At 46.1% G+C, this 18,503-nt stretch overlaps 1 protein-coding gene across 2 annotated transcripts in view; it reads left to right on the top strand.

Moving 5' to 3' along the window:
- The window catches only part of Slc9a8 (solute carrier family 9 member A8), a 68,961-nt gene that overhangs the window by 2,313 nt on the left and 48,145 nt on the right, over positions 1 to 18,503 (top strand). For both annotated transcript variants that reach the window (XM_085832201.1, XM_021154810.3), the window contains exons 2-4: positions 101 to 279; positions 10,519 to 10,599; positions 17,834 to 17,892. In XM_085832201.1, the coding sequence (XP_085688327.1) occupies positions 101 to 279; positions 10,519 to 10,599; positions 17,834 to 17,892 (319 nt within the window). The remainder of the gene's footprint in view (positions 1 to 100; positions 280 to 10,518; positions 10,600 to 17,833; positions 17,893 to 18,503) is intronic.

Here is an 18,503-nt window from a genome sequence, read left to right as displayed (position 1 = left end):
TGTTTGCATCATCAGGGTTTTCTCACAGTCAGGGTGTATGTTTTGTTTCATTGGCCCTTTTCTTTTTCTGAATGCTGCCTGTATATCTATCTCCTAACAGATTCTCCAACACAACCCATGAGACCTTCAACTTCACCCTTCACACCACCTTGGGTGTCACCACGAAGCTGGTGCTGCCGACACCTGCCAAGCCTATCCTTCCGGTGCAGACGGGAGAGCAGGCCCAGCAGGAGGAGCAGTCGAGCGGCATGACCATTTTCTTCAGCCTCCTCGTACTAGGTGAATAAGCCCACAGGGGTCTGATGTCAGACCTAGCAGTTCCAGAGAGCAATGTCTTAGCTTTTGAAAGAAGGAACTTTTTTTTTTTTCCCCGAGACAGGGTTTCTCTGTGTAGCCCTGGTTGTCCTGGAACTCACTCTGTAGACCAGGCTGGCCTCGAACTCAGAAATCCACCTGCCTCTGCCTCCCGAGTGCTGGGATCAAAGGCGTGCGCCACCACGCCCGGCGAACTTTTTTTTTTTAAGACAGCATCTCTCCAAAGTCCAGCCCTGACAGGCATGGAGCTCACTTTATAGACCAGGATGGCTCAGACTCACAGAGATCCACCTGCCTCTGCCCCCCATTTCCTGGGATGAAAGCTGTTGTGCGCTACCATTGCCTGACCTAGAAAGAGCTTCCTCTCTGGAGGGTGTGGTGCCGTGTGCTTGAAGTCGCATTGGTGGAGCCTGTGGATCCACTGACTCAGTCTGTCTGAATCAGTCAGTAAGTTTCAGGCCAGCTAGAGGTCTGTTTCAAAGAAGGTGGGAAGCCTTTCTAGGAATGACACCCAAGAAGTCTTCAGGCCTCCACAAGTACTTACCTACGTACCCAGTGTTTACAAATGCAGCTGCAGCCACGTGATCACTTTAGGTTATCTAAGGATAAAAGGCTTAGGGGTGTGTCTGAAGGCTGTGCTTCCTTGCCACCACATTTACTGGTCTGCAGTTGAGACAGGGTCTTAGGGTGCTTAGGTTGTCTCTGAACTCATTAAGTAGCAGCTAGCCTCCCAAGCGCTGGGATTCTATGAGCATGTACCGCCATCCCCGGCCTTATTTACTATCTGCTTTTCTTTGGTAACACTGGAGTCATCTTCTGGATTAGACCTTTCTAGGAGAGCAGAAGGCAAAACTGGGTTTTGAGTATTTCCTTTCTTGAGACAATGTCTCGTGTATCCCAGGCTGGCCTCAGTCTTGGTAGCTGAGGATACCTGACCTCTGCCTTCCCATTGCTAAGACTACAGGAGTGTCCCACCATGGCCTGTTTGAATATTTCTCTGATGTCTGTTAGGACTCAGTCTTGAAAACAATAAAATTTGTTTTGGTCACATTTATATTCAGGGTAGAGTAAATGGTCAAAGAACTGAACACTGTAGTAATGACTGATTGCTTAACTCACTGATCTTTTATTTTTTTTGAGATAATCTCACTTTGTGTAGTCCAGGTTGGCCTCAAACTCCCAACAGTCCACTGACCTTTCCAGTGTTGGCTCAGCCGTGGGTGGGCAGATGCCACCACAACGTGCCTTTTGTGACAGCCCTAGAATAGTGGATCTTTTATCAGGTTTACATTTCTTTAGTGTATGAGGTTCTCTTTGAGTTTGTCCAACAAATGTTAGCTGTCTGGTGGCTCTGCTAGAGGCTGTGACAGGCATGCCCATGAGGCCCACCCCGCTTTGCTTTCATTTCTCTGAGGAAGACATTAGAATTGTAACCTGGTGTTGTCTGAGCTTGACAGCCACTCAACACAGCCCTTGTCTCTCACCTTACTTAGCCCTTCATTTAACCCTTGCTGAGCTCTGACTCCCTCCCCAGGAAACAGGGAGTCAGGATACTTCCTAACCCTGTCTGGCACAAAGGTTCTTTCTGTTTAGTGAGCTCCACACCTCCAAACCAATGTGCCTGTTGCTTTTCTACATTTACTTTTCTTCCCAGGAGTAAATGAAAAACGTTTATAGTGGGCAAGAGAGTTCCATGCCTATAAGGCCATTATTGGAGAGGCCAGGGCAGGCAGCCAGTCTTGACTACAAAGTGGAACTCTTATCTCAAAAACGTAAGCAAGTGGCCAGTAAAAAGGCACAGCAGGCAAAGGCACTTGCTGTCAAGCCTTATGACCTGAGTTCAATTCCCAGGACCCACATAGAGGAAGGAAAGACCCAGTCTTCAGACCTCCACTCGCCTGTCATGGCACATACTTCCTACCTCCATTTAAACCTTAAACAGAGCAACTAAACAAGCCGAAAAAACCCACGAGAACGCAGTTTTCCTTAAGTGTGTGTAACTTGAATTTGGCTTTGCCGTGGGGCCTTGGACCTTGCTTTCTCACTGTGTGTGAGGGGTTTAGTAAAGAAACTGCTGAAATGGCTGCTCCATTGGGACATGGCCAGGGCTATCTGCCAGAGAGGAAAGGGGACAGAGATTGAGTGTCTGTAGGGAGAGGAGGGTCAGAGGGCCAGCCTGGACTATGGTATAAAACCATAGGTGTGTGTCAGTGGAGAGCCCTGTGTCCCTTCTGCCAGAGGCAAGGGAAACAACTCCTTTTGGGAACTAAGAACCTATTTCACAAGTTCCTAGGAGAGCTGGCTCTTACCTAACCACCAGAAGGCTGTCTGTTGTAAACCATGAGCCCATTTCTGAATGGGTGAGACCTGACATTACAGCCTTTGTTGATGACAAGGGGGAAGAAATAGCTGAGTGCTTCAATTCAGGGGCCAGGGGTCATCTTTGACTCAGGCTAGAGTGGAGGGGACAGGCAGTGGCAGGAGATGGGGGAGGTCCCGCCAGAAGCATCTGGTTTCTTGATAGAGCCTGAGGACAGAGTGATCATTGGCTGGCTGATTGACACTGGGGGGTCCTTTACATCCGCTCTGAGCAGGTCCAGGCTCAGTTCTGAAGCAGGACCACTCGGGACCAGCAGTGTGGAGGCAGCTTTGCAGAAGTTTGCTGCTTCCGCTGAGAGGAAATCTGCTGGACAGATACAGACTGGGGAGGTATTAGCATGATCACCGTTTGAAATCCTCACCGTAGGAAAAGCAGTTAGCAAGTATCTGGGAACAGCTGCAGTGGACTCACACCTCTGAGTCCACTCCAGCAAGACAAAGCCTGAGAAGTTTGCACACGGTAGAAGCGTGAGTGTTCATGTGATAAGTCACACTTGCTATCTGGAAAGAGCGTGAGGCCCCCAAGGTGGTTCTGGGTTCAAGCACACTCTCGCTGCCCAGAGGACTGGCTGGACATAGATTGGACGGAGGTGTTTTCACCACAGTGAGAAGCATTTTTGAGTTTATGTTTAGAAAATAACAAAGGAAATGAAAACTTTTGAGCCTGTGACCATGGTAACTTATTTTTCTAAAAGCCAAGATGCTTTTGTAACCAAGATGGGGTTCACAGTTCCTAAGGCTCACTGAGTGAACTTGGAAGCTTTATCAGCACAGGGATCCTCTCTCAGTCTCGCTTGTTACACACCTTAAATCATTTTCTCTGACCTTCACAACTGCGTCAGACACCGTAAGTTGCTTTCTTAGACCATAACAACTTACAGAAACTTGAAGCTTTTCTGTGGAAACATCTGGTCATTTCCTATGAGACACAGCTGCTAGAGAACAGTGTGCAGTCACTGAAAAGCAATTTCCCTCTTCACACATGAGACTCATTCAGGCCGGCAGGTAATTGTGTCTCAGTCTCAAAGCCTTTTTATGTTAGAGACCCAGGTAATTTAATTCATATTATCAGCAGGCCACATGTCCATCTTTTGCTTCCAAAGTTACTATAAAGCCTGACTGTTTTAAGGTGAAAGCAGACTTAGTTATCAATGGACTGATCAGGTTGTGTAGCCTTGAGGAAGGCGCTAAGGGCTGGTTGCTGCTGGTATAGTGTCTGATAAAGTTGCCACCAATGTCATCAGAGATCCGAGAAGGATATATTTGAGTAGAAGTACAGACCAAATGGTCTGTGTATCAGTTAAAATGACAAACACCTGCTACCTAGGCAGCCTGGGATCCTCCAGGGTGGCTCCATGGCCTTGTTTGGAGCAGAAGTCAGTCTTCCGCTGCCACAATCTTTTGCTACCAAACCCAGAAAATCTGTCAGATTTTCTGACAGTACAGGAGGAACTTGGGGGATTGGCCTACTTTGGGGTGGCAGGGTATAGTCGTCTCCCCAGGAGTGGCCATAGGTTGGACAGGGCCTGACAGTAGGTGAGGCATGGGCAGTTCTTTGCCCATTGATCAGTGACACCATATTCAAAGCACATGTAGGTGGACGCTTCTTTGGCGATCATCTCAGGACTGCCAGAAGCTGGTTTATCTGCCTTTCAGGGGAAGCCTTTTCCATTAAACTCATTAAATGCTCTAGTCGGCAGTTCTCTCTGAGGGGCTTGAGGGCCATCATGGAATCTCTTTAAGATTGTTCCTATGAACAAGTCTTTTTTTTTACACTTAGCGCGACTGTAAGCATAGTTCTGAGGACATTAAAGAAGCTGATCGTTTATAAGCTGATCATTAACGCGCATGTCTTAGTTTTCTGTAACAGTTTGTAGCCTTTATGAGTTTAAGATTTTACAGCTTTAACCCTGTTAAGCTTGAACCTTAAATTTTTGAATTGAGAATGAAGATCTTTTAGCATCAAAATAAAACTTTAAACTCCAAATACAGTCCACAGAGAAACCAGGAACCTTATGTTACTGGTCTGTTCGTAGTGTGTCTTTATAGACTATCACAGTTTCTTGTGTGACTCAGTTTATCCAAATAGCTAAATTGAACAAAGCAAAGACAATCAATAGAGACATAGACCTTCAAGTCAGTTTCTGCTTGGGTGAGCCTTAGGAATTCACAAACCATATTTAACAAGCATGTTCTTTTTTTTTTTTTTTTTTTTTTAAATATATGTCTTAATATATGTCTTTCAGACACACCAGAAGAGGGCATCAGATCCCATTACAGATGGTTATGAGCCACCATGTGGTTGCTGGGAATTGAACTCAGGACCTCTGGAAGAGCAGTCATTGCTCTTAACCACTGAGCAGTCTCTCCAGCACCCACATATGTTCTTCATTAAAAGTTTTTTAGAAGCCTGGTGTAGAAATAAGTGGTTATGCATATATCTCTAAGTCGTTTTCTGTTAACCTGATGTCTTAGGGTTTCTGTTGCTTCAAAGAAACACCATCACCAAAAAGGAAGCTGGAGAGGAAAGGGTTAATTCATCTGGCTTACATTTCCATATTGCTAATCATCATAGAAGGAAGGCAGAGTTCTGGAGGCAGAAGCTGATGCAGAGAGAGGCCATGGAGGAATGCTGCTAACTAGGCTGATTCTCCTGGCTTGCTCAGCCTGCTTTCCTATAGGACCCAGGACCACCAGCCTGGGGATGACACTGCCCACAATGGGCTGGGCCCTCTCCCATTAATCACCAGTGAAGAAAATACCTTAAGCCAGGTGTTATAGAGGCATCTTCTCAATTGAGATTCCCTCCTTTCACGTAACTCTAGTTTGTATGTCAAGTCAACATTAGACTAGCCAGTACTCTCGAGTGACCATTATAACGGTAATTGCCCCAAGTATAATTGTCATCACTTCTCAGCCTTTTGGCTAAGATCCGGTGTAAAAACTGTAATTGCCAAACGCAGGTTGTTCTCTGTCCTCCTCTCCACAGACCGTGTTCACGGCTCTGTCCTCATCTGTTTTCACGCTCACAGCAGAAACCACCATACGAACATCCATCTAATCCAAAATATCTGTGTTAAAGTAGAAAAATAAACCAAAACTAACCGTCTTGGAGGCCTTGCATCCCCTTAGTCTGAAAAAGGAGATACAGTGGTAACCAGAGCGCTGAGTAGGACTGGTTGTTAAATCCGTGCTGTCTTAGCTGCTTTATACCTGTGGTCACCTTAACCAGGGTGGTGATGAGGTCACATGTCAGACTGAAGATGGCTGCCAGCCACATGGGTGCAGTTTACTCCATGGTGACCCCATCAGGCCACACCCTTTTATTTATTTACTTTTAAAAACATCTTTCCTTTTTTTGTTGTTGTTTTTAAGATTTATTATATATGCAAGTACACTGTAGCTGTCTTCAGACACACCAGAAGAGGGAGTCATATCTCATTGTGGGTGGTTGTGAGCCACCATGTGATTGCTGGGATTTGAACACAGGACCTTTGGAAGAGCAGTCAGTGCTCTTAACTGCTGAGCCATCTCACCAGCCTAAACATATACTTTCCTACACTAGACTTTAAGCCAGCTCCATACAAACATGCTATAGCAAATTAAGATTACTTACATATATATAGATGTTTTTACTACTGTCAACCATTTCTGTTACAAGTTTTAAGCTAATTTTAAAAGATTTTTTACAGAAGTTTTAAACACAACAGCTAATTTATAAATCCTGATGAGATGCAGAAAGGTTATATATAGCAAAATATTTTAGAGATATTTGGGTGTATTCAGAGAGTTAAACATTGTGACTGTACTGTGACATTTTTGAGACAGGCAGCAGTACTCCTCAGAGGGAATAGCTGATGTTCAAGCTGTTTCTAAGCCCAGTTGTCTTTCCTCCTCCCTGTCAGAGTCAGGTGACCAGCCTGGCCCAGGACAGAGACTTTGTAGGGAACTTAAATAAGTATGCTTGGGTCTGGAGAAGAAGGGACAAACCCAAGCTCCAGAGTCAAGCCTTTCTAACAAAGTTAGTGGCAGGAGCAGACAGACAGAGCAGCAGGAAATAACAGGAGCAGACAGACAGACAGCAGGAGAGAAGACGTTCTTCAGAAGCCAACTGAGGAGGTGGGAGAGGCCGAGGGGTAAGGGTCACAAAAGGGAACTCTCAGAGCCCCAGCAGGGCATAGAGGGCCTGATGTACCTGCATGACTTCCATAGAGTAGGCTCCAGGAGCCAAGAGACACAAGGCAGGCTCCAGAAAGTCAGCGAGAGGGACAGAGACAGCAGGCAGCGCCTAGTGTGAAGCAGGAGAGAGAGAGAAATGGCTAACTGCGGTGTGATGTAAAGTCCCTGGTTCCGTCCCAGGTTTCAGCACCAAACATGACCAATAGAACAGAGAGTTTAATGAACTAGACTGCTGGTGGGAAGAAAGGTTGATTGCCACAACTTCTGGGAGTGGGGGAGAACAGAGAAGATCAGAATGGTGGAAAAACAAGCAGATTTTGTATGACAGCAGAGCGGGGATCTGCACTGATAAGAGGCTTTCTGGGTTGACTGGGAGCTAGGAACCTTTGCTTGAGATAATTGACCTTCGAGGGAAGGTCTTAAGGGAGGTTCCTGGGGGATTAAGGGCGGTTCCTGACAGACTGGAACCTAGATTAGGGCTATCTGCTTTTCTGGTAAACAGAAACCCAACTAAAGACTTGTTTACCCGATAACAATCCCTGTGTTTACCCCTCCAGACTCCTTGTATAAACCACCGGGGCTGCTCCATGGAATGATTGAGAGGTTTTAGTTGTCGAGATGAGAGAGAGAAGAGCCAGTGTGACCTTGGTCAGGGCTGTCTGTGAGAGGGGAGCAAAGCAGGGGCTAGAGAGGGAGACTGAAAACAGAAGGGGTAGGGAGGGTGGACCCATACATAGCTCAGGGCAGGGAACAGTGAGCAGAGAGTTCTGGGAAATGGGTGACAGGTACCCTGAGGCCAGCGTGAGCTTTGCAGTGCTAACAGGCACCACAGGTAGCCACATGTCCCTTCTGCATCTCCCGGAGGAAATGGCTCCTTTCAGTAGGTGGGGCCACTTTCACAAGTGCCTTAGGCTTCTGCCTATCCACCAGAAGTGCTCCTTAGTCCAGGTTGAGCTCACTGGACTGTTTTTCTGGAGTTTGGAGAATTGGAGTTTCTTTTGGACCTAACATTAGCCACACGGGATGGAACCAAGTCTTGTGCTTGCTGTCTGGGCTGGGTTCTCCCCACTGTGCCTTACCCCCAGTCCTACGAACAGTTTTCTTTTCTTTCTTCTCTTCCTTCTTTGTTTGCTGCACGCGCGTGTGTACGTGCTCCTGTCTGAGGCTGCAGGTGCATGCCTGCTGCACCACAGGTCTGGAGGTCAGGAGGCAGCCGTAGTTGTCAGTCAGTAACTTTCAGCTTGTTTTGTTGGCGTCTCTGTTGTTCACTGTCCTGTGTCAGCCTCACTGGCCTGCTGTCATCCAAGTGTTCTGTTCTGACTGCTGTCTTTCCAGGGAGGTATTGGAATTACAGATGTGTGTGCTAAGACTGCTGTATCTTACATGGGATCTGGGGGTTTAAATTTAGGTCCTTAGGCTTGCATGGCAAGAGCCATCTCCTCAGCTCCCCAGTAATTTTTTTTTTTTTTTCGAGACAGGGTCTCTCTGTGTAGTCCTGGCTGTCCTGGAACTCACTCTGTAGACCAGGCTGGCCTCGAACTCAGAAATCCACCTGCCTCTGCCTCCCAAGTGCTGGGATTAAAGGCGTGGGCTACCACCGCCCGGTCCCAGTAGATGTTTTAACTTAATCTTTTAAGAAAAAATGTAAAAAGATTTATTTTATGTATATGAGTACACTGTAGCTGTACTGATGATGGTTGTGAGCCATTATATGGTTGCTGGGAATGGAGGTTGCTCTCTCCTGTCAACCACGCACTCTCCGACCTAAAGATTTATTTATTATTATACATAAGTACACTGTAGCTGTCTTCAGATGCACCAGAAGAGGGCGGCAGATCTCATTACAGATGGTGTGAGCCACCATGTGGTTGCTGGGATTTGAACTCAGGACCTCTGGAAGAACAATCAGTGCTCTTACCTGCTGAGTCATCTCTAGCCCCTAAAGAAATTATTTATGTAATTTTTGTGTGCAGAGGGGTGACTGTCACTCTGTGTAAGTCAGAGGACAATGCAGGAGTCACTTATACCACATAGGTTCTAGGGATCAAATGCAGATTGCCAGGCAGCATAAATACCTTTATCCACAGAGCCATCTTACCAGCCCTTAAATTAATATTTTTTCAAGACAGCATGTCTCTTGCCCCATTTGAGCGTTTTTCCTTCAGTGGTTGTTTTTAGACCTGAGCATGGTGGTACCTTCATATAGTTACAATGCCTGAAAATCTGCAGCAGGGGCATTGCTATGAGTTCAAGACTACAGAAGTCTGTCAAGTGAGAACCAGGCTAACATTCGTCACGTACACAAGATCTTGCTGTTCAGCTGTTCTGTGGTTAGTGAGCTCTGGTGCGGCCTGGAGAGCCGCGCACAGCAGTGTGTGGCCTGTGACTCACATTTGGGATGATGCAGATACAGAAGAGTGGGGATTTGAGCCCAGAAACTTTTACTATTTACATTACTGTGTGTCTGTGTTTTCATGCTGTGTACATGTGAAGGTATGTATGTATGTATGTGTGTGTATGTATTCATGTATTTAAAGGCTATTTGTATTTTTCAGACAGGGAAGGTAGGTTGATAAGATCTTACCTAACACAGGAAGTCCTAGTTTCAATCCCCAGCATAAACTGGGCATCTATAATCTCAACACTAAGAAGGTAGAGGCAGGAAAAGTGAGAAAGTCAAGGCTCCCCTCCCATACTCCCATTCATAACAAGTATAACAACTTGGGCTACTTAAGACCAACAACAAAGAAAGAGAGGGAGAGAGAGAGAGAGAGAGAGAGAAGGGAGGGAAGGTATTTCTCATAATCAGGGAAATGTGAACCGCTTTTAATAGTTGTCAGGGTTGTAGCTTTGTAGGAATGTGCTGTTAGAGGGCCTGTGGGACAGCTTAGCAGACAGAAGCACTTGGCTTACAAGCTTGGGACCTGAGTTTGATCCCCAGAACCCACGTAAAGATGGAGGAGAGAATGAGGCCAGAGTTGTCCCTTCTGTGACATGCCTCAAGAACAGTTGTAAGTGGTGCCCTCTTTTAGACTTGGCCCTCAGGAGCGAGAGGCAGGTGGATTCCTGTGAGTTTGCAGCCAGTCTGGTTATAGTGAGAACCTGTCTAAACCCATTTATGGGGCTGGAGAGATGGCGCAGCGGGTAAGAGCACTTGTTGCTCTTTCAAAGGGCCCAGGTTCAAATTTCCAGAACCCAAAAGCTCTGCTCACAGTGGCCTACAGCTTCAGTTTTTAGGGATGCAGCACTCTCTTCTGGCCTGCATTGGGCACTACATTCACATGGTGCACAGACATCAACTACATATGAAATAAAAATCTCTTTTCATTACTTTTATTTGTTTGTGGCAAATGCAGACCCAGAGGTTGGAGACAGCCCTCAGAAGCAGTGTCTCCCTGTACATGAGAATCACTGTGGTGAGAATCACTCTGGTTCCCAGGCTTAGCAGAAAGTGCCTTCACCTGCTGAGCCGCCTCCCAGGCTCTACAAATAGACCTTCTTTGTTGCTTTTTAAAAAAAGAAGGAAAAGGACAATAAAAATATGGCCAGTGTTGGCTGCTTGCTTGCCAACTGTCTGTTAGCCCGACTTCCTCGAGCTCCCACTGCCCTGAGCCACTGTCTCTAAACTGCCTGTGCTTCTCACAGCCATCTGCATCATCCTGGTGCACCTGCTGATTCGGTACCGCCTGCACTTTCTGCCTGAGAGCGTGGCTGTGGTTTCTCTAGGTAAGTGATACTGGGGGGTCCATTCCACAACACCAAATCCATATATGATGGCGCTGTCTCTCATTTATGTCCCCCATCCCATCATCCAGGTGATGCTTTGTTTTAAGGAATGATGCTGTGGTTTGGTTGATTGTGAATGAGGAAACTCCGAGTCTATCTAGTTAGCAGGTCCCTTAGATGCTCATGGCCTCAGCTAACTGGAGAGTTCTTTGAGCTCTAGGTGGGAAAGCATTCTGAAGTGTTCCTTCCTGCTTCCTGGTTGCACCAAAAGTAACCTGCAAGAGAGCCTGGCACCTAGTGCTGTGGGGCTTCTTAAAGAGTTACAGAGCTGCTGCAGGGAAGTGACAGCTTTGTAGACAGTCTCACTGTTTATTAAAAATATATATTGGCCAGGCAGTGATGGCGCACGCCTTTAATCCCAGCACTTGGGAGGCAGAGGCAGGCGGATTTCTGAGTTTGAGGCCAGCCTGGTCTACAGAGTGAGTTCCAGGACAGCCAGGGCTACACAGAGAAACCCTGTCTCAAAAACAAACAAACAAACAAACAAAACCAAAAACCAAAAACAAAACAACCCCCCCAAATAAATAAATATTGGGGGACTGGAGAGATGTCTCAACAGCTAAGAACACAGGCTTCTTTTCGTAGGATCCAGGTTCAATTCCCAATACCCACATGGTGGCTCAACTAGTCTGTTACTCCTGTTGTAACAGATCTGACATCGTCTTCTGACTTCTTTGGGAACTGTGTGCATGTGGTACACAGACATACATGAGGTCATTCACATAAAATAAAAAAGTAAAGTTAAAAAAGGAAAAAAAAAAGAACAAGAATAATATTGGGCCAGGAGAACTCAGGAGAATTCAAGGCTATCATGGTTTATTGTTAATCCTGAGATTCACCAGAGAAAAACCAATTCAGCAAATTTGAGCCAAATTTGAAACAAACTTTAATCAAATACTGACCAGGCTGGACTTTGGTCAGGACCATTCCCTGGAATTCCTAGCTGAATGGCGATGAGACACATTTTGTAGAGGTGATTTCAGAACAAGTTCATATGGCCATCACATTTTCCCTTGTGGGGGTGTTATTTTCCAAGAACTGCAATTCCCAACATTCCAGAAAGTTACCTGGTCCATGGGCAGGTGGGCAGGTTAACTTCAGGTCTTATACTGTGTAAGTTCCAGGACAGAACTACATAGGGTTACCCAGTCAAAAAAAAGAAAAAAAAAAGAAGAAATAATAGTATTAGTAATAATAATAAAAATGGCTGGAGAGATGGCTCTGTGGTTAAGAGCACTGATTGCTCTTCCAGAGGTCCTGAGTTCAAATCCCAGCAACCACATGGTGGCTCAGAACCATCTGTAATGGGACCTGATGCCCTTTTTTGGTGTGTCTGAAGATAGCAACAATGTTCTTACATATATAAAAAAATAATTTTTAAAAAGGTAATAATTGGCTGGCCGGGCGGTGGTGGCGCACGCCTTTAATCCCAGCACTTGGAAGGCAGAGGTAGGCAGATTTCTGAGTTCAAGGCCAGCCTGGTCTACAAAGTAAGTTCCAGGACAGCCAGGGCTATACAGAGAAACACTGTCTCAAAACAAGCAAACAAACAAAAGCAAGAGCATTGGCTGTTCCAGCAGAGGGCCTAGACTCCAGCAAACACATAGCACCCCCAACCATCTGTGCACCTCTGTTCTAGGAGAGCTGATGAACTCAGGAAGCAGCATGCATGTGCACGTGATGTGCAGACATACATGCAGGCCCAACATCCACACACTCAGTCTTAAAAATATAACAGTTAGGGACAAGAAATGTGGCTCAGTAGTTTAGTCCTCAAATTTATATCAGGTCTCAGAACTGCCTGTGACTTCAAAGGGGACATGTACAGGCAGACAGACAGACAGTCAGTTAAAATGTGGGTGAGTGTGGCTCCCTGAGACCACTGATCCTCAGTACTGGCCCTCAGGCTCTCAGCAGACATGAGCTGCCTAGATAAAGCCCTTTCTTCCTTTTTTCTTGGAAATAGAATCCTAACTTGTACTTGGTTTTTGATGCTGAGGACTGAACCCAAGGCCTCCCAGGTGCTAGGCATGCGAGTGCAGTTCCCACTAAGCTGTATTCCCACTGGCCTCTGGGGTCCTCAGTTTGATCAGGCCTCTCTGTGAGACTCGAGGAGGAGTGGGTACTCAGAAAGCATTTGGTCTTGGTTATCATGAGAGTGATGCACTATGCTGTGAGACAGTGGGACTGACAGGAAGTCTGCCGGGATTGTGGGGTTCCAAAAACATTCTCCTGCCTAAGAGAAGTTGGCCTTCCCTTCTTTTGATGCTGTCATTGGAATGTGATGCCTGGAGCATGGGTATAGGAATAATAAACAACTTTTCCTAGAGAGCTTTTAATACCAGGTCCTCCAGCTTGCTGCTAAAAGTATGTAGACCAATATCAAACTTTTTCCATTAAGAGGCCACAGTCACTTTTAAACAGACTCCAACTAGAGAGAGTGCATTGCAAACCTGGACTCACATAACCAGAAGCCCACAAGTAATGGAGGCTTCAGGGCTCGAATCCCTGGTCACCACATCACCTCTGGTCCCGTTGCTTTCTTTCTGGCTTCTCTCAGGCAGGCTGCTTAGTCAGCAGTCCTGCAGCTGCAGTTGCCATGAGAAGGGTACCTGTCCCCACTGGAACCAGGCTGTAGGCTGCTGCCTGCACTGCCACTCAGATTTAGGATGGGGTAGAACCACTGGGCTACTTCTTCACCCATGTGGCTCAAGTCACTGTCTGGTGATGAAGAAGGTCTGTCTGCTCACAGGTAGGAAGCACAGAGAAAGAGCACTGAAGTCCAGAGTGGTTCTTATGTGAGGAGTGCTCAGAACAGAAACAGCGATGGAGCAGACAAAACTATCTGTGTTTCCTTTCTTTTTTTTTTTTTTTTTAAGATTTATTTATTTATTTATTTATTTATTTATTGCATATGAGTACATCACCATTGCTCACTTCAGACACACCAGAAGAAGGCATCAGGCCTCATTACAGATGGCTTTGGGTGATATAGCTGGGTGATATACAGATGGCTTTGGGTGATTACAGCCACCATGTGGTTGCTGGGATTTGAACTCAGGACCTCTGGAAGAGCAGTCAGTGCTCTTAACCACCGAGCCATCTCTCCAGCCCCAATCTGTATTTCCTAAAGCCCAGGGCTGGCAAGATGGTTCAGTGAGTAAAGATGCTTGCTGCCAAGCCTTCAGCCTGAGTTTGATCCCCTGCTGCCACGGACCACCCCAGGATTACCCCAGTCGGTCCGTGGCAGCAGGGGCCCCTGGAATGAGGGTCCTCAAAGCTAGGTGGGTAAGGAATTGGTGGAGACAAACGGAAAGGAACAACACAGAGGCAGTCTGAATTTGAGTGTATTCTGCAGCTCCCAAGCAGGGGATTTTATACATTAAAAAACAAAACATTACACCTCTTAGAAACTGTATCCTGTGAAACAATCACAGATACCAACAAAAATCATTTGGCACAGTAAAACACAAAAACCATCCAAGCATTACAACTCTGAAACTCTGTGTTCAGTGAATCACAAACAGAATAGGTAACATCATTAGAATTATTAATCATCAAACTATAACAAAGGATGTATTCAGTGGGGGCAGTCATCCAAGGCTAGTGTCGGATTTCCAAGAGCAGGTTAATCTTAATGGTCAGTGCTTTAACCGCTGAGCTAACTCTCCAGCCCCATACGGTCAGTCATTGTTTAACATTTTCTAATGCCTGATTTTTTATAAATCTTCTTTTTTTTTTTTTCTTTTGGTTTTTCAAGACAGGGTTTCTCTGTGTAGCCCTGGCTGTCCTGGCACTTACTTTGTAGACCAGGCTGGCCTCGAACTCAGAAATCCTCCTGTCTCTGCCTCCCGAGTGCTGGGATTAAAGGCGTGCGCCACCATGCCCGGCTTTTCTTTTTCTTTTTTTTTTTTTTTGGTATTAATCTTCAATGCGTAAATTTAAACTATTTTAATTCTTTCTAATTAAGGCTTTCTTCACTATATACCAAAGCCCACTTTCGATGACACGTGTGCAGCCATATGAAATTTTATTGTTGGGAAAGTTTTTATCATCATAGTTTTGTAAATGATTTAGAAAATAAAGCATTGATTTCCTCAGGGATAAGGTCATGTTAGTGACCCCATCTCTAGGGATGGTTTCTTACCCATTATTCTTGCTTAAGTTCTTGGCCTAGGCTACCAGGAACATATAAATAAAAAAAGGAATAAAAGAAAACAAAGCAGATAGATTGCCATGAGAACTACGGCTCAATATTTTTTCTCTGTCAAAGAGTTCCACAACAGGTTCCAGGAGGCCTCCCCCTTTTGATGTCAACCACCTCAGTCTGTGGAACTTGTCACACAGATCCTACTGGAGGTGGTGTGGCACCCTGCTTCCATATGGGATTGTCCTCTGAGCACCATACACTAATGTGGTTGCCTCCTGTCTTAGGGTGTTACTGCTGTGAACAGATACTATGACCAAGGCAACTCCTATAAAGACAACATTTAATTGGGGCTGGCTTACAGGTTCAGAGGTTCAGTCCATTATCATCAGAGTGGGAGCATGGCAGTGCCCAGGCAGGCATGGCACAGGAGTTGCTGAGAGTTCTACATCTTGTTCTGAAGGCAGACAGAAGAAAACTGGCATCCTCAGGCAGCTAGGAGGAAGTTCTCAAAGCCCACCCCCACAGTGGCACACCGCACTTCCTTCAACAAGGCCACACCTCCAAATAGTGCTACTCGGTGGGCCAAGCATAGTCCAACCACCACATCTCCACATCTCCCTTCCCCTCATATATAATGAAAGAATAAATTTTTTCTTTTTTTTTTTCCCCCCCAGAGCTGAGGACCGAACCCAGGGCCTTGCGCTTGCTAGGTAGGCACTCTACCACTGAGCTAAATCCCCAACCCCAAGAGTAAATTTTTTTTTTTAATATTTTTATTACATATTTTCCTCAACTACATTTCCAATGCTATCCCAAAAGTCCCCCATAGCGCCCCCCACTTCCCTACCCACCCATTCCCATTCTTTTGGCCCTGGCATTCCCCTATATTGGGGCATATAAAGTTTGCAAGTCCAATGGGCCTCTCTTTCCATTGATGGCCGACTAGGCCATCTTTCGATACATATGCAGCTAGAGACAAGAGCTCCGGGGTTCTGGTTAGTACATCATGTTGTTCCAACAATAGGGTTGCAGATCCCTTTAGCTCCTTGGGTACTTTCTCTAGCTTCTCCATTGGGAGCCCTGTGATACATCCAATAGCTGACTGTGAACATCCACTCCTGTGTTTGCTAGGCCCCGGCATCGTCTCACAAGAGACAGCTATATTTGGGTCCTTTCAGCAAAATCTTGCTAGTGTATGCAATGGTGTCAGCGTTTAGAAGCTGATTATGGGACGGATCCCTGGATACAGCAGTCTCTAAATGGTCCATCCTTTCATCACAGCTACGAACTTTGTCTCTGTAACTCCTTCCCTGGGTGTTTTGTTCCCAATTCTAAGAAGGTGCACAGTGTCCACACTTTGGTCTTCATTCTTCTTGAGTTTCATGCGTTTATCAAATTGTATCTTATATCTTGGGTATCAAGAGTAAATTTTTAAATGACTTAAAACACCCTCTCCACCTGGAGCATGGTGTCATAGTCCTGAGGTGGCCAGTTCAAGAATGTCTGACTTGTGCTGAGAACAACTCCATGTGAAGCTGAAAAGAAGCAGTCAGGCGTCTCCCTGGACACCTGCCCAGTGCTCAGTCCATGTGCTCTGCAGTCGCTTGCAGTACATTGTCCTTCATGTTGAGCCTAAGTGTTCTAAGAGTAGGAACAGCATCCACACTTACAGACATTTCCCCTTCCACTTTTTTGTGCTTTGACTGAGAGCCCAGCTCTTTCCCTTACTATAACAACAGTTTCAGTTGTACTTCTTGAGGGATTCCTTGTTCCCAGATTTCTGGACATCTCTGTATTTGTGGGGGTATTACACAGGAACAGAAACAACTCAAAGACAGCTATATCACCCAAAGGCATTCCTGCGTGGTGACAGCTCACAGAGGGAACCCTGGAGTGTACTCACCCTGCAGGTACTCAGCTAATCTCTGCTTCTTCCAGATAGCTGGTAGCTCTGGGACAGGTTTTTTTAAAGGAGTGTAATAGCTCCTGGTAGAAGACCACATATCTAAGAATGGGCAGCATATATGGACTTAATGGCTTGGTTTTGGTTTGTTGGTGGTTTTTTGTTTGCTATTTTTTTTTTTTTTTTTTTGTATTTTCCAAACATGATCTCACAATGTAGCTCTGGCTGTCCTGGTACTCATGTAGACCAGGCTGGCCCTAAATCTCACACAGATCCACCTGTCTCTACCTCCTGGGTGCTGGGATTAAAAGTGTGCACCCCTGTAGCTTTCAGTTTTTGGTTTTTCAAAATAGGGTTTCTCTGTGTCGCCTTGGCTGTTCTGGAATTCACTCTGCAGACCAGATTGGCCTCAGACTTAGACATCTGCCTGTCTCTCCCTCCCAAGTGCTGGGATTGAAGGTCTGAACCACCATGCCCAACCCAAAAGACAACATTTGAGAGTCTCTAGCCTGTGGGTCATGGGTTAGAATTCAGGTTATCAGGTTTGGTAGCAAGTGCCTTTACCAGCTAAGCTACTTCTTGTCCTACACACACACCACCCATGCTTTTAAGTGGTAGAAATAAGAATGAGTAGTATAGCTGGGTGTGGTGACACACACCTTTAATCCTAGCGCTTGGGAGGCAGAGGCAGGGGCATCTCTTGAGTTTGAGACCAGCGAGTTCCAGAACAGCCAGGGCGACACAGAGAAAGTGTCTTGAAAAACAAAAGGGATGCATCCATCTGGTTTCTAAGGTCCTGTTGCCTTTCATTGAAACTGGGTGGTATAGGAGGGTGACTGGCTGTGCAAGGTGTCAACCTCCACACCAGGCAGAGCAGCGCCAAGGAAGGTTTTCTTCTCCGCACATACTCAGATTATGCCATGCTGCGTTCGCCCGAGATTTAAGAGGAAATGCACCATGATTTACACCACAGCATGGTAATTCCTGGTCTTCGTTCTCAGATACAGGCCTGCAGAACTCTAGGGCAAGCTGCTGTAATGGGTACCACCCACTCTAGAGTACTGCCCAGTCCAGCCAAGTAGCCTTATGCTAAGTTTTTGCTGTTTGCTTTTTCCTTCCAGGTATTCTCATGGGAGCAGTTATAAAAGTTATAGAGTTTAAAAAGCTGGCAAATTGGAAGGTAGGTTTGGCATAATCCCTGCTTTTGCTTTCCATTGTGTGTGTGTGGCTGTGTGTGCACATGTATGGACAAGGTGAACAGTCTTGGGTGTCAGTGTTCCTCAGGTGCTATTCACTGTGTGCTGTGAAGTAGGTCTCTCACTGGCCCAGATGTATGTAGGCCATGTATGGCAGGCCATGGAATCCAGGAACCCCCGTCTCTCCCTCTCTGCGCTGGGATTCCAAGTGTGCATCCTGCCTTTATGTTTAGCTCCTCTGGCTCCTGAAGGCTGAGATTACAGGCTGTGCCATCACACTCCACTTGGTCTGATTTGAAACAGTGTCTCTCTTTGCTCAGGCTTGCCTGAGATTGTCAATCTTCCTGCCTCAGCCTCCAAAGTGACCAGGACTATATATAGGTAAATCCGTAGACTCTGTTGGGAAGTCCTTTTTGTCATTTGGTGTCTAGGATGGAGCTTAGGGCATACTATGCATGGGCCTTTCCACTGAGCTGTACCTCCGCTTACAATTGTTGTTATAATTAGATTAGATGCAAATGAAGTCAGGGGCAGCTCAAGAGGCACAGCGGAGGAGTGCTGGAGGAGTGCTGTAGGCTGGGTGCAGGCTGAGGTG

Source organism: Mus caroli, unplaced genomic scaffold (assembly GCF_978045245.1).
Source record: "Mus caroli unplaced genomic scaffold, Mus_caroli_1 scaffold_2, whole genome shotgun sequence".
Classification (NCBI taxonomy): Eukaryota; Metazoa; Chordata; class Mammalia; order Rodentia; family Muridae; genus Mus; species Mus caroli.
This window is presented reverse-complemented; position numbering and strand designations above follow the sequence as displayed.